Consider the following 14,704-nt stretch of genomic DNA (forward strand, 5'->3'; position numbering starts at 1 on the left):
GGCCAGAATAGGTGTACCTCAGGGGACTCGATTGGGACTGAGATCCTAGCCCCATTGAATTCAGTGTGAGTTTTGCCATTGACCAGCAAGCCAGGACTTCACCTGGGAATTCTGGAGACCTGAGTTATATTTTTATCAATATCACCAATCTCCACTGTGACCTTGGGCAAATACTTTCATTTCTCCCCATCTCTAAAGAGGATGATGATACTTATGCACCCTGGCATAGGTTTTGAAATCTATTTAATAAAAGCAATAATAAATATTTGTTACAACTAAAGTGAATTCCATGAGACTACTCTGTTTGTGCATGTGTTCTGTATTACCTGTGCAGCTTCTTAGTAATTAATATATTTCTTTCCCTTCTCATTTAATGAGTAACTATTTTCTCCCCACTTCTGTCTATAATTTACTGCGTTCTTTTGCAGTTAAAATGAGTTTCCTGTAGGAAATCTACTCCCTTGTTGTTATATAAAACTTCTTTGTCTGAGCATTTATTCTGGATATTAATATTGAACCCTTGTATATTTCAAGACCATTTTAAAAATGTCTCTGACTATCCTTATTATCTACCATTATTGGGTAATAGAGTTTTCCTCTCAAACCAGGTGAAGTCTCATGAGCTGCTGCATCTACTTCAGCATGCATCATTTTGGACTGCTCCAATACAGCGGACTTAGGGAATCAGGATCTCACTAGTCAGGGCTGTAAGGTCTTCTCTCTTTCTTGCTTTGCACAAGTAGTTCTTTTTGAGAAGGATAGGTCTTGAAGGCATTCACCTCACCCAACCAGGTGAGAAGAGCGGTCAATAGGACCTATTCACTGCTACTGTCTGTAATACCCCCAGAGAGAAGTAGGAATACAGCTCTGGATGGGGGCTCTGACCATATTTTTATTTATTTTAGTAAAAGGACACCTACCCAGATGGAATCTAGCCCTTGTTGTTGCCATTGGCACTTGGCAAAGGGGTTACTTAAGGAAAAGGAAAGCAGGCAAAAGCATTAACTTTTTTAATTTGACGCTGCAGGAATTTGTATTTCATTTGGGGCAAAAATACAACTTTAGTTTGTATTCTTACCCCACCTCAGAGACTAGGACTGGGCTTGATTAGCGGGTGTAAGGCCTCCAAAAAATTCCAATAGCTGCTACAGGAAGTGGTATTGACTATTCAGGATGTGGCACTTTTCCCTCGCAGGGTATGTCTGCAGTGCAATCAAGGATTGCTGTTCCTTAGACACACTGAAGACAGTAACTGCAGTATAGCTGCAACAGCTGGGTGGCAGCATGGGCTAACCTTCCAAGTATGTACCCTAGGCAGGATTGTATTTGGGAGGTTACCAGGTGACACTGCCCCTGCTGCTGGTACAAGGGCTAGTGCTCTCTTTGGTGTGCCTAAGGAGCAGCAAGCCTTGATTGCATTGTAGATGTACCCTGAGAGGGAAAAGTACAATATCGTCAATAGTCGGCATGGGCTGCAATCACACCTCTTGACTCCAGTGTTGACATACCTTGAGTCTGTGACAATACCTTGGCATAGTGCTGAGGGCAACACCAACAGCACAGTGCCCTCTTTTGCGGGGGAGAGAGATAGTTAAAAGCCTGACATCTGTAGCTCTTAAATATTCCATGGCACGTTTTGCCAGAGTTAGGAGGGTTAGCTCCAGGGTCCTGGACAAATTTCAGTTGAATTAACACACTTGGCTTACATAAGTTACCTGTAATTCCAATTGTATGTGTATTCTTCACTGCCTGGGCTGCACTGCTGTGTAATGGTGCCACTAACTGCTTGGTTCTGGGGTGGAGAGAGTGATTCCTGTTTGATTGCTTAATGGATCTGTGAATGGATGAACAGGCCCTTTATGTTTTAAGGGGCAAGTCATCTGAGATCAAGTCACCTCTCCATGATGTTCATGGGAGAAAAAAAAAACATTGACCCTGTAAAAACAACAAGAAGTCCGGTGGCACCTTGAAGACTAACATTTATTTGGGCATAAGCTTTTGTGAGTAAAAAACCCACTTCTTCAGATGCATGGAGTGAAAATTACAGATACAGGCATAAATATATATTGGCACATGAAGAGAAGGGAGTTACCTTACAAGTGGAGAACCAATGTTGAAGGCCAATTTAGTCAGGGTGGATGTAGTCCACTCCCAATAATAGATGAGGAGGCGTCAATACTGAGAGAGGAAAAATTGCTTTTGTAGTGAGCCAACCACTCCCAGTCCCTATTCAAGCCCAAATTGATGGTGTTAAGTTTGCAAATGAATTGTAGCTCAGCAGTTTCTTAGAAGTCTGTTTTTGGAGTTTTTTTTGTTGAAGTATGGCTACTTTTAAATCTGTTATTGAGCGTCCAGGAACATTGAAGTGTTATCCTACTGGCTTTTGTATGTTACCATTCCTGATGTCTGATTTGCATCCATTTATCCTTTAACATAGAGACTGTCCAGTTTGGCCAACGTACATGGCAGAGGGGCATTGCTGGCACATGATGGCATATATAACATTAATAGATGTGCAAGTGAATGAGCCTCTGATGGTGTAGCTGGTGTGCTTGGGTCCTATGATGGTGTCATTAGAGTAGACATGGGGACAGAGAAGACAACGGGGTTTGTTGCAGGGATTGGTTCCTGGGTTAGTGTTTCTGTGGTGTGATGTGTAGTTGCTGGTGAGTATTTGCTTCAGGTTGGGGGGCTGCCTGAGGATTGGCCTGCCTCCCAAGGCTTGTGAGAGTGGGGGATCATTTTCCAGGATAGGTTGTAGATTGTTGATGATATGCTGGAGAAGTTTTAGCTGGGGGCTGTATGTGATAGCCAGTGGTGTTCTGTTATTTTCCTTGTTGGGCCTGCCCTGTAGTAGGTGATTTCTGGATACTGCCAGGTTCCCTATTTGACCAGATGTTCCACTCAAAAACCAGACACCTGGCAACCCTAACCTAGTGGGCAAAACACAGTACCTCCACTAGCAGAGACCTCACTGAACTCTAGCATTAACTCAGTATTAATTCAAAGAGAGCACTTACAGAATTACCAGTCTCATTTCCTGTAGCATCTGTTCATAGGTTTTTGTTTTTATTTTTAAACAGAGATACTATCCAAGTATTGGCTTGGCTTAACCTTGTTTAGCACGGAGATCTGACAAGATCACATCATCATATGTCAAGTATAATACCGAACTCCCATTGAAGCCACTGAACACCACCACTAGAAGTTAAGAATTTGGCCATCTGAAGTCAGTGGAAATTTTTCCTGAGTTTAAGAGTAGGGTTTTGAGCCTTGCATTACTTCAAAGCTGATATACTGGTTAAAGAGAAATCAGAGATTATAATTTGTCTCTCATTTGCCATAAAAGAGAACACTTCCTTTCCTTGCCCTGCATCCCACAATATTTAAGATTATTATAATCAGGCAGATTAGATGGGTCTTTATTTCTGCTTAGTCAGTGAACACATCAGCTGGTTATATTCTTTTAAAAAAATCTAAGCTTATTTAGTCCCTTTTAAAAACAAAAATGTGATTTTAGGTTAACATCTTTTTAGGGTAACAAAACTGTCATGTTTCATAGATTTTTATATGGAGATATTTCATGAGCAAAACAATTGCCCCAAGCAGCTACTAAGAATGTCATATGGCTTCCCTCCAAGCCTTCTGCCCCTCCCGCAAATATTTCCAAAAGTGTGCTGCCACCTTTACCATACAACCTGACAGTCTCAAACAGCAACAAAGGCCTTTATTCCAGGTTGGGTTTACTAGAAATCCAGAGCAGGAGCTTTTCAGGATTTGCAGTCAGAGGACCAATGCTCTCCTACTTCACTAATAGAACTCCCAGTGAAGTCACTAGGGATTTTGCTGAGAGAGGAGCATGGGATCTGCCCCAGACTTGTATGTTTACATTCTTCTATGAGCCTTTTATTTCCGGACTATCCTGACAATGTTATCGATAACTATGTTCTGTGACAGGGTCAGGCCAGACTGCTACAGGGGAGTGCCGGAGGGAAGGTATATTAGCCTCAGGATAAGCAGGTCCCTCTTCCACGGTAACTGCACTGGGGTTATTCCAGGTTAATTAGGACACCTGGAGCCAATTAAGAATCTTCCAGAACAGGTTAAAAGCCTTCCCCAGACAGTTGCGGGGTGATAGACATTGTGGGAGTGGAGGCGAGCTGAGCAGTGCGGAAGCTGACAAGGATCAGGGAAGAACCCCACAGGTATAGAGATTGGGGAGAAACCCTACCCTAAACAGGAGCTAGGGACCCTTCCAGGTCCAAAGACCTGAAGAAAAGGACCCTTCTAGAGGGGAGAGACTGAGCTGTGCATTTGCTGTGGTGCTGTCACGCCCAGAAGGGTTACCAGAGACTAGGGGTTATTCTTTCCCCGGCAGGAGGGTCGGGAGGAACCCTGCTCAGGCAAAGTGGGGACAATAAGCCAAGGGGTGTGGGGAAGTAACCCAGGGAAGCTAGCAGCTTTTCCTGGGAACTGGCAGCATGAGGCTGCTACTTGTAGGGTCCCTGGTTTGGGGCCTGGAGTAGAGGGTGGGACCACCCCCTCCTGCCTTTTCCTCTCACTGGATGTCCGCCAAGGAGGCCAGAAGCCTAGCAGGCCCAGAAACGGGAAGGCTGCTTGGAGACAGAATTTCCCCACCAACTATAAACCGGGGGAAAATTCTGAGACACAATCCTGAGGCCTGATCCTGACCCACCGCTAGAAGGAAGCGCGGGACCCACCAAGGCAGAGAAGAAGCCCTGTTACAGCTCTTACAAGCCTTAAAGCTTGTTGTGCTTCAACCAATGCCCTCCAAGATTCATGAAAATAATGAAAAAATTCCTCAGTTTTGTGGGAATTCCAGTCTGATTCCTAGCCAGGTTTTTGCAAGTCAACAACAAGTAATTTGGTTGGAGGACAGTTACAGGAATTTCAAGTCAGACGCCTATGAAAGGGTCATTCTACTCTCATGTATATCATAATACAGTGGAAATTATTCAAACTCAAAATCAATATGAGTGGAATTTGGCCCAGATTTTTAGACCGAATTCTACCTTTCTTTGTATCATCAAAAACGGAAAATTATTAAATAAACTCTCTTGACTAGTGCTTTATTTTGGAGGACAAGCAAACGGTCCTATTCTGATATTCAGCATATGTATTTGTCTACATAAACCTAAATATTTTAATAAGAAAACTCCTGCCTCTGGAATCGAAACAAACCCCAAACTGTGCAGACAGAATCAGAAAGACAAGGTGGGTGAGGTAATATCTTTTCCTGGACCAACTTCCGCTGGTGAGAGAGACAAGCTTTCAAGCTCTTCAACAGGACATTGTACCAATAGAAGATATTACCTCAGCCCCTCTTGTCTCTCTAAGATCCTCGGACCAACAACAATACTGCATATAGACAGAATCATACATTTTCTGAGGACTAAGGACCAAAATTTAAGAAAGCAAAACATAGTTTTAAACAAATATAAAGATTTATTTTCCACTTAAAAAAATAGAGAGTATACTGGGGTATGCAATATAAGGATCCAAATTATTGCAAAGAACAAACAGAATCAGATTAGACATTTAATGCCATCCAGCAGCAACCTTTTTTAAATAAGATATTTTCTTGGAATTCTTAATGCACACTATGTGCATTGGTTCTATTCATATCACAAGTCATCCTATAACAGTAAGAAAATATTTGTCTCTGTATGTATAAAACACAGTAACACAATATGCTTTATAAAAGCTGGCATAGTCAAAGGAAAGAAGGCAGTGAGCGTTTCTTAATGCTTTCCTTATAATGTGACATTGTTTCCAAACACGTAGTAACAGACCTTACATATGCAATTCCATAAATATATATACAAACATTAAATTAGATTTGTTATAAATGATTTCACATTTTATATCTGTGGCTCGGGAAAAAATTATACTCTTCTTTTAATTTATTAGCTGTACAAAATTAGCTAGGTAACAGACGAATTCCCTGTTATTGTTGTGAATGTGCGTGAGCAAGTGATCCAAATAGTCTGTCCCAGTGGGTGAAGTAAGGAGCATAGTTACATCTGAACTTCAGGTGATGGAGATCGTGATGCGGAGCTCCTCCATACAGGCCAAATGGTATCAGTCTGTTTGTTGACCATGGAAGTTCATAGCCTGAATGATCCTCCACTGACAGCCAGATATTAACAAGGAAGAAAATCATTTCTGTCAAAGGATGGCATTTCAGCAACACTGGATTTATGGCAGCAAAAAATCCCAGTGAAAGTAACTCCCAAACACTTGAGTACTGTGTGGTAAGAGCAAACGTAGATACATGCTTATGATGAACCTTGTGAAAAGTCTTGTAGAGCCAAGGCACCTTATGATGAAGCAAATGCCACAGAAAATACTGGAAGTCAAAGAGAAGCAGGCAAACAGTTACATCCAGCAGGACCCTCGGCAACTCTGGAGCCATTGCTGGTAAATCCACTGGTCTCCAGTACCAATGAGCAACTGTCACTGGGAAGATAAAGACAACGTGATGATAGACACATTGAACCATACAAGGTACCATCATTCCCAGAGTTGGATAAATCAGAGGCTGGATTTTGTATTTTCTCACGGCTGGTACTTTAGTGCTTAAGAAGTCCAGTGCAATGTAAGGAAGACAGAAAGTCATGTAAGCTGTAAACGAAAACAGCACTGGAAAGTAAGGTGACTGGATCAGTGGCTCCTTTGCTTTAACAAAGTCCCAGAAAGGCTGCAGAGTGACTGGGTCTAGCCTCTTTTCCATTCCGTAGCTGGGCAGCTCTCTGTGAAGCACGCTGCAGTTCATGTTGATGCTGGCTGAGGCTGCTGTGGTTGTGCTGCTTTTGTAAGACTTTACCCCACCCATTTAGTGACATCACACCAAACATGGTCACAAGCACTCCAGAAGGAAATCCCTCTCAATCCAGAAGCAACGAAGTGCACTACAGAGTCAGAGCAGGTAGATCTGTATCATTAGCCCACCTATACTGGAGACTAATTTTGTAAATTGATGACTAGTTACAGGGCAAGGCAATCATTAATATACTAAAAAACCCGCACTGTATTATATGAATGGTAAGTAGAAACAAACTAGTGTGATATCCCTGAACACTAGAAACAGGAGAAAAGGTTGGAGTAGGATTTGCTGTGCTGCTTCACCCCGTACATTTTCAAGAATTGTCATTTTACCATTTTGTAAATCAAAGTAATGGTAGCTCTGCCTTGACACCCATAGCTACACATTAATCAGGTCAAAGTGTTGTATTTTTCTACAATTCATACTAAAAGATTTACCTGAATTTAAACCCCACATATGACCCCCAAACTCTTTTGAGATGAGAAGGGTAGAAATTGGAACCCAGGTCCACACATATTTTGCAAACAGCCATTATAGGAAAGGGTTCCCTCACCCTGGATCCTTCTCTGTAAACAGTCCTTACACACTCCCCTGCCAAGGACACCACCATGAGCTTTATTTTTACCATATGCTATACAAGTCCTTGTCCCTATCAATATGAGGCTTTTACCTTCTGCCCAGACACAGGGCTTGGTTTCCCTGGTCTTTCCTTCCAGCCTTGCCTACCCCACCTCCTTCCCTTTTCACTGTGGTCTGCTGACAAGCTGAATCACTTTAACTGGTTAATCACCTTGTGCTCAATCAATTATCTTCTCAATTTGTCCCATGTGGGGATGTTTAAAAAGTGCACAAAGCGGTGAGTCTGACTTAGGCTACTCATTCCTAATCCCCATAATGGGCACAATCAACCCCCTAAATCAGAACAGCACCAAGCTGTGAAGCTGAATTTCTGCCTTTGGCCCACATCTGTCTAGTTCACAGCGCATATTCAGGTTGTGATCCTGGACCCACTGAAGTAAGTGACATTGACTTAGGCTGGGTGCAAAACTGGGCCCTTGGTTATTTTATTTTATTTAAATACATCATCTCACATCAAACTGAGGTGTTTTTGTCAGTCCACATCAAATAGTACAACATTAACGCACACTAGGGAACTTTTAGTGCACACCAGCAGGGTTCACACGGGCCAGTTAGCACACAACACATTAGTGCACACTAGAATTTACACCCCTCTGGTGCAGACTAATGCACCATGTGGACAAGCCCCAAGGTTTCGGTGTCCATGTAAAGCAAACTGAAAAACATTTCAGTTACTGAGCACACTACTGAAATAAATACTTTCATACCCTCTCTGTATTTAACTCATCATTATACACCTAGCTTTTTTCACTCAGTTCATGATGCTGCCAAAGCTTCCATATGCTACAGGATTGCAAATTGGTACCTCACAAAAATCAGAGGGTCTTGCTATAGAGATTAGGTAGAAAAACCCATATATTGGAATGAGGCCCTGCAGATGAATACCCACAGAATGCCACAAGTGCATGACTCCAAAACTCTGTCCCAGTCCCAGCTGCCAGCAGGGATGCTCACAATGTGGAGCTCCTCTGCACAACCCTAACAGCTTGATGAGGGAAATTCAGACCCTGAAAGATCTGCCATCAAGAACAAAATGTTAACAATGAAGAAAATTCTGTATTTGATTTTTTTCCCCCAGAATATTTTGATAGGGACCCAAGATCAGCATTCAAAGCAGAGTGGGTCAAAATTCCATCCAACTGTCCTCAGTTATGGGGATACATCAGAGGGCAGGTCCCAATGAACATTAAGCCCCTTACCGGAAAAGGGAGTTGGGGAGCAGGGTAGGCAAGCTCTGTAGGAAAGCAGCTGGAGAGGAGAGTCATTCAAGGCTTGCCTAAGCTACAGATACTACAACAAAGGAGGGGAAAGGCTTCCCTGTCTTTTATTTTAGAACAAGCCACTAAGCATGATGCAAAAAGGGAAGATAACTGGGGTCCTTACATAAAGACTCACCTCCAAGAAGCTGTGTGAAACAAGCTGTATAATCCCTGTGGTTGAGGTCTGTAAAAACAGCATGTGCTAATAGCGCTTAGGTTTGTTCTGAGGTTGTTCAGAAAGCCCCTTTGAGATAACAAGAACTAAATACAGAGTATTATTTATGAGTGCAGCTGCACCACCTTGTGGCCAAAACCAGATTTCAAATGGCTTTATCAATGACATAAGATTAAGTGATTTTAAGATAAAAGCTTGTATCAAACAGACTTAGTTATAATGGCTATTTTGGAAGTAAAGATTTGCTTTATGCTGTTATTGGTGAATAATAAAACATTAAAAGTAGTTTCTAATTCAGATGAATTTTCATGAACTGCTGGGACTCAAAGCTGCCAGCAAAATAAATTGTTTCCTCAAAGTTTAACTTAGTCCCAATAACTAATTAAAAAACAAACAAACAAACAAACCCACACATTGATGTAACTTTGATCACAATCCAAGATTTACTTAGTCCTTCAATTTACTTAGTCCTTCAATTCAGTAATGGCAAAATTGTTTACGCGGTCTATGGCTGAAACTAACAGCTTTAATATCAGATAAGTATTTATGTTTTGCAAGGTGCTGAGTATAGGACATACCTTTTTTATTTCTGTGGGTTTTTTTTTTTAAATACACTCCTACATGCCTTCAGAGGACCAGGAGAAGAAGATAAATCCAAATTCATCTCCCAGACAGCTTCATTGAAAGCTCTAGCCCACAATTCTAATCAGAAGCTTTTTGGCCCAGATGTTTTAAAGTGTGTGGACAAAACACATCCTTTTGTATACACAAAACACTTGATGTGGGCACACACATTGGAGTCTGCAAATACTGGACTTATGCATATGCTTCACGTTGCATGTCTATTTTTTTAAATGTAGGCCTGGGTATCTATTGATTGATTAACTGTGTCTCTAGTCTCTTGCTTTCTTGATCCTGATCACCTCATTAGACTATAAGCCTAACTCAGACTTGGTCTACACGTAAAAGTTTTACCAGTATGACTATTTCAGTTGTGGGAGGGGGGAGGAGTTGACTTTTACTAAAACAGGTACACTGATACAAGCCCTAATGTGGATGCACTTATACCAGTTGAGTTATTCTCCTGCACATACAGGAATCAACTTTATACAGATATTACTGCATCCACATTAGGAAGGGTTGCACCACTTCAACTATACTAGTATAGCTGAAATGGCACAACTTTCTACCGTCTTCAAGTCCTCAATAGAAGGAATACCATGTTCCCTTTGCTCTCATACTGGTGCATTTTTATGCTGTTCCAAGTTGTTTTATACCCCCAACCCTCAAGCGTCCTAATATTATACAAGTAGTATATGAAAAAAACCTTCCATTTCCAATGGAAAAAGTTTCTTGCAACATCAGAAATTCTTTGTAGAAGAAACTCACCTAAAGCGTCAAACATGGTAAGATGACACTGATGGACATATAAGGACACTCTTTATGGATGCGTGTAACATGACTTCCGCTGCAAGTGATAATGTGAACACTACCTGGAAAGTGAAAAGGAGGGTGACCCAGAAAAACATCATGCAGAACAACAGAGAAAAGTGAAATCCATCAACATGACACTCAGAAGCCCGAACATATCAGCAGAAGACTGAAATAAATGGTGGAAACTAGTGGATGCCCTATGCACCTCAGGGTGCAGGATGCTAAAGAAAGAAGTGTAATAACCCAGCAGATGGCAGCTATGAGAATCAACAGTTGGGAGGAGCACTATCTTGGCAGGAATGTGTGTATAGGGGGTGGGGGGAAGAGCCGTGGTGGAAGGAGTGTGTTATTCTGGCTGCGAGTGTGTGTGAACCCAAGGAACAGGACTGTGATGGACACTGCAAGACTGGGGCTGGAGGTGAACACCAGGCCCACCAATGGGGGGCAGGGAAGGGGGGGCAATTGAGCACCTCCAGAGGTGGAGAAAGAAATTATGCCATTGGGATTTTTTTTTCCTTTTACTGTTTCACTGTTGCTATTGAATTCTCTTAAGTCCCCCATACCCGTTTAGTCTGTTGCTCTGAACCCATTTCCATGCCGAATAGTCTTTTATATAAATGGTCTTAGAACTTGTGTTTAGGTTTTTGTGTCGGGGCTTCAGACTCCACGCAAGCAAAGGGGGGTCCCCTGCACAACCCAAAGAGAAACAGGTGCAGGTACATGCTACCTTAGGACAGGAGTTCCCAGACATTTGCTTTATCCAAAGGGGCAATAAGGTAGTAGTCTGCCGTAGGGAAATTGCCAGGGTGTTACCAGGGGCTTGTCTCCGATCCGCAGAGGGCTCCCCAGAGCAAGCTAATCTTGCTAACCCTTGGAAGGACACGGATACAGCCTTCTGCTCAAAGATGGACAACACAAGCAGTAATTCTTCAAAAACAAAATAATATTTATTTAGAAGAAATGAGTAGTTAACAGTGTATCTAATAAAGCAAGAAAGAATACATAAAACATAGTAAAACACAATAGAATTACATTTGAAGAGTCATATAATAAAGCAGAGAAACAAAATTAAAAAAACAACACCACAGAATACACAGGACATACAGACCATATAGCAGTTACACTGTAATAGGTATATACAGACCCTGCATACACAAAGGCCTTAGTGTTAATGTTATAATCCGATAGTGTTGTTTAATTTAATGTAGTATGCATGACCTTTGCATGCACGTAAAAGAGACTATTTCAATGTTACAGATTTAATTTTAAATCATTTGCTTAACACTAACATCCTGTGAGCGGTGATCAGCCGGTCATGCGGGATGGGTGGGGTGGATCTCACTCAGACACAGGCATCCAGCTTTACTGACAGGCATGCCCAATCATTCCTTTTTACGAGAGACAAAAATCACACTTACTTCTACTTTTTGTAAAGCCCTCTGATATGGTCCCTAAAGGTCATCCTGCTCTGTTACAAAAGGAAGGCGATGCTGTTGGGGCTGCAGCGATGTCTTCTTCAGGCTGTCTCGGTAGCCTTGGTTTCTGCTGCCTTAGAGGCTTCTGTAGCTACGGAATTCTAAAGCTGCTGCCCTCTGGAAGATTCTGCTGCCGCTGCTTCTGCAGGTAGCTGCTTTCTGCAATCTTCTCAAGATGCTGTTGCAGTTGTCTCAGCTGCTGTTCTCACTGCTTCTTGAGGCTTCTGATCTTCACAAACCGCCAAAACTCCATGACTAAGCCTGCTGTCAGCCTTATCTACAGGAACTCCTCACTTAAAGTCAATGTTAAGTTGCTGATCAATTAAGGAACATGCTCGTTTAATTTTGCAAAATGCTCCCTTCTAACGTCGCTTGGCTGCCGCCTGCTTTGTCCACTGCTTGCAGGAAGAGCAGCCCATTGCAGCTAGCTGGTCGGTGGTTGGAACCAGGGTGGACCACCAGCCCCCCATCAGCTCCCCGCTCCCCTAAATTCTCTGTGCAGCAGCGGTCCCTCCCCCCACTGCCATGTGCTGCTCCTGCCCTCTTTGCCTTGGAGCCACTCCCAGAGACTCCTCCTTGCTATGGGGGGGGGGGAGGAAAGAGGGGGGCTAATGCCAGGGTGTCTCCCTCTTTCCCCTGCTCACCCCATCTCCATAGAGCAGGGGGGACACACAATGGAGGGAGCTTCTAGGCAGAAGCTGTGGTCTCAGGTCTCAGCAAGCTGATTTAATTAACTAGGCAGTGTACTGAAGCCTGGGGTCAGCTACTTGGAGGGGAAATGTGCATTTTTTTCACTCACACACAGGGTGTGTTTCTGTCTCTGTCTCCCCTCCCTCCTCTGCTGCCTTGTAGAGTGTGAGAGTTAACCATTGAGGGCTCAGTCAATTGCTAGTTCATTTAGCAGTAAGGCGTTCCCTGGGAAATGTCCCACCCTCTTGACTCCACCACCTCAACCAAGCTTGACAATCATCGTCGCTATGTACCAGTATTAAATTGTTTGTTTAAAACTTATACTGTGTGTGTGTTTGTATATATATAATATAAGACTTTTGTCTGGTGAAAAAAATTTCCCTAGAACCTAACCCCCTCATTTATTTTAATTCTTATGGGGAAATTGGATTCGCTTAACGTCACATTTTTCAGGAACATAACTACAACATTAAGTGAGGAGCTCCTGTACTAGCTGCTCTTGCAAGGTCTGCTCATTAACATAATGTATTAGCCTGGCTCAGCCAATCAGCTTCCTGTACTTATCATATTTCTAGATCATTCCTATTACATCATACCTATAGATAGCTAAGCTCCTCCCTTTGATGCCATCTTGGGTAGAGCTCCTCCCTCTGATCTATTTTTAGATAGCAAAGCTCTTCTCTAGGAATTGTGGGAACTTTCCATACCCTAACCCTGTGTCTTTCACAGAGGATTATTGTGTCCCCTATTTTGAATTTCTAACTTTAAACTATCACTAATTACTGTTTATCTAAAGCCTTAATCTTAAAACTAACTACTGTTTTGTGCAAGTCAGTGTCCTGATACTGTCACCACCTTAATTTTTTCAATAGGGAGAGGTGAAATTTCCACAATATTTAAACTCCTTTTTTTCAGTTTTTCTCTGCCAGTCTCTATCAAGGTGCTGCAAGGTTTTTCAAAACAGCTAAAAGCAAAATCATGTTACAAGACCAGACTAGAATGAAGGTGCAGTGTCAAAAATTACACAGAAAATTTAATGATGTCTTTTCAGCCATCAGGTGCTATTTGAGCTATCTATTGTGGTACACTACAACTGGCTGAAACCCTCTGTGAATGCCCAGTGCACAGACCCTGATCCTACACTGGAACCCTGGGTAACCACCCAATCTCAGCTGAGATACTCACAAGGGTCCTGTATTATAGTCTCCCCCAGTTCCAACACACAACCCCTAAACCATGTTCCTTGGTCAGAAAGCCCAACATGACTGTGGCTTGACGAAGATGGGGATAGTGAGCATGAGTAAATGCTTGATGTGGCATCAGGGAGGGCTCAGCAGGAGAGCATTCCCGTGACTCACACCTGGCTCCAGTCTCAACCCTAAGAGCAGATAACAGCAGGTGCAGACTGATCAGATGGCTTAAAGACTATTTGAAAAAGCTGCAGCAGGATGCAGGGATGCATCCTTTTAAGGGGGGCAGGGGTGGCAAGTGAGGGGATGGGAATAATGTAAGGCAGCAGATGGCACCTAAGGGCATTCAGCCAAGTCCTGGAGGAGCAACAGCCTAGAGGGGCAAGAAGCTGGAGGATTTCAGGACAGTTGAGAGCAGCTGGGGGTGAGTGTACCACATTAGCAGGCTTGTATGCATAGGTGGGCATCGGTGAAGAGGAGGAAGGACTGTGTTGCCCTGGATGAGTGTGTCTAAGCTCGGGGAAAAGGACTGTGATGGACACTGCTAGACTGGGGCTGCTGATAAACATTTTGGCCACAGGCTTCCTGAGGAAAGGTGAAGGTTGAGTAGCTGTGCGCCCCACCAGGCCACAAGTCCAAACTGAGGAGCCACCTCACCAGGTTAGCATATCTCAATTCTATGTGCACCACTGGTGGGATTAGAGGCCTCAAGTGGGGAAGACTGTTTTGGGCACCTCCAGAGACGGGTGGCAGTACTGTGCTATTGTTTCATTCTTGCTGTTAAATTCCTTTAAGTCCCCCATCCCCTTTTGGCCCATTTATCTGTACCCATTCCCTCTAATATTCTTTTATATAAATGGTCTCAGAACCTCTGTATGAGCTATTGGTTTTTTGTCAGGGGCTTCCAGCTCCACGTAAACAAAGGGGGGTCTATGCCCAATCCAAAGAGAAATAGGTGCAGGCATGTGTTACCTTAGGACATTTATCAGCACCTG

At 42.9% G+C, this 14,704-nt stretch overlaps 1 protein-coding gene across 1 annotated transcript; it reads right to left on the reverse strand.

Annotated features, from left to right (window-relative positions):
- Window positions 1-5,478: 5,478 nt before the first annotated feature.
- On the reverse strand, window positions 5,479-6,856 carry CH25H (cholesterol 25-hydroxylase). The gene has a single exon (XM_073354932.1). The coding sequence runs from the start codon at window positions 6,854-6,856 to the stop codon at window positions 5,969-5,971; it is 888 nt and encodes a 295-aa protein (XP_073211033.1). The 3' UTR covers window positions 5,479-5,968.
- Between the last annotated feature and the right edge of the window lie 7,848 nt (window positions 6,857-14,704).

This window comes from Lepidochelys kempii, chromosome 7, assembly GCF_965140265.1.
Source record: "Lepidochelys kempii isolate rLepKem1 chromosome 7, rLepKem1.hap2, whole genome shotgun sequence".
In the NCBI taxonomy this organism is placed as follows: Eukaryota; Metazoa; Chordata; order Testudines; family Cheloniidae; genus Lepidochelys; species Lepidochelys kempii.

Coding starts and splice junctions, on each gene's coding strand:
- CH25H (XM_073354932.1), bottom strand. CDS start 6,856: ATGGGTGGGGTAAAGTCTTACAAAAGCAGCACAACCACAGCAGCCTCA.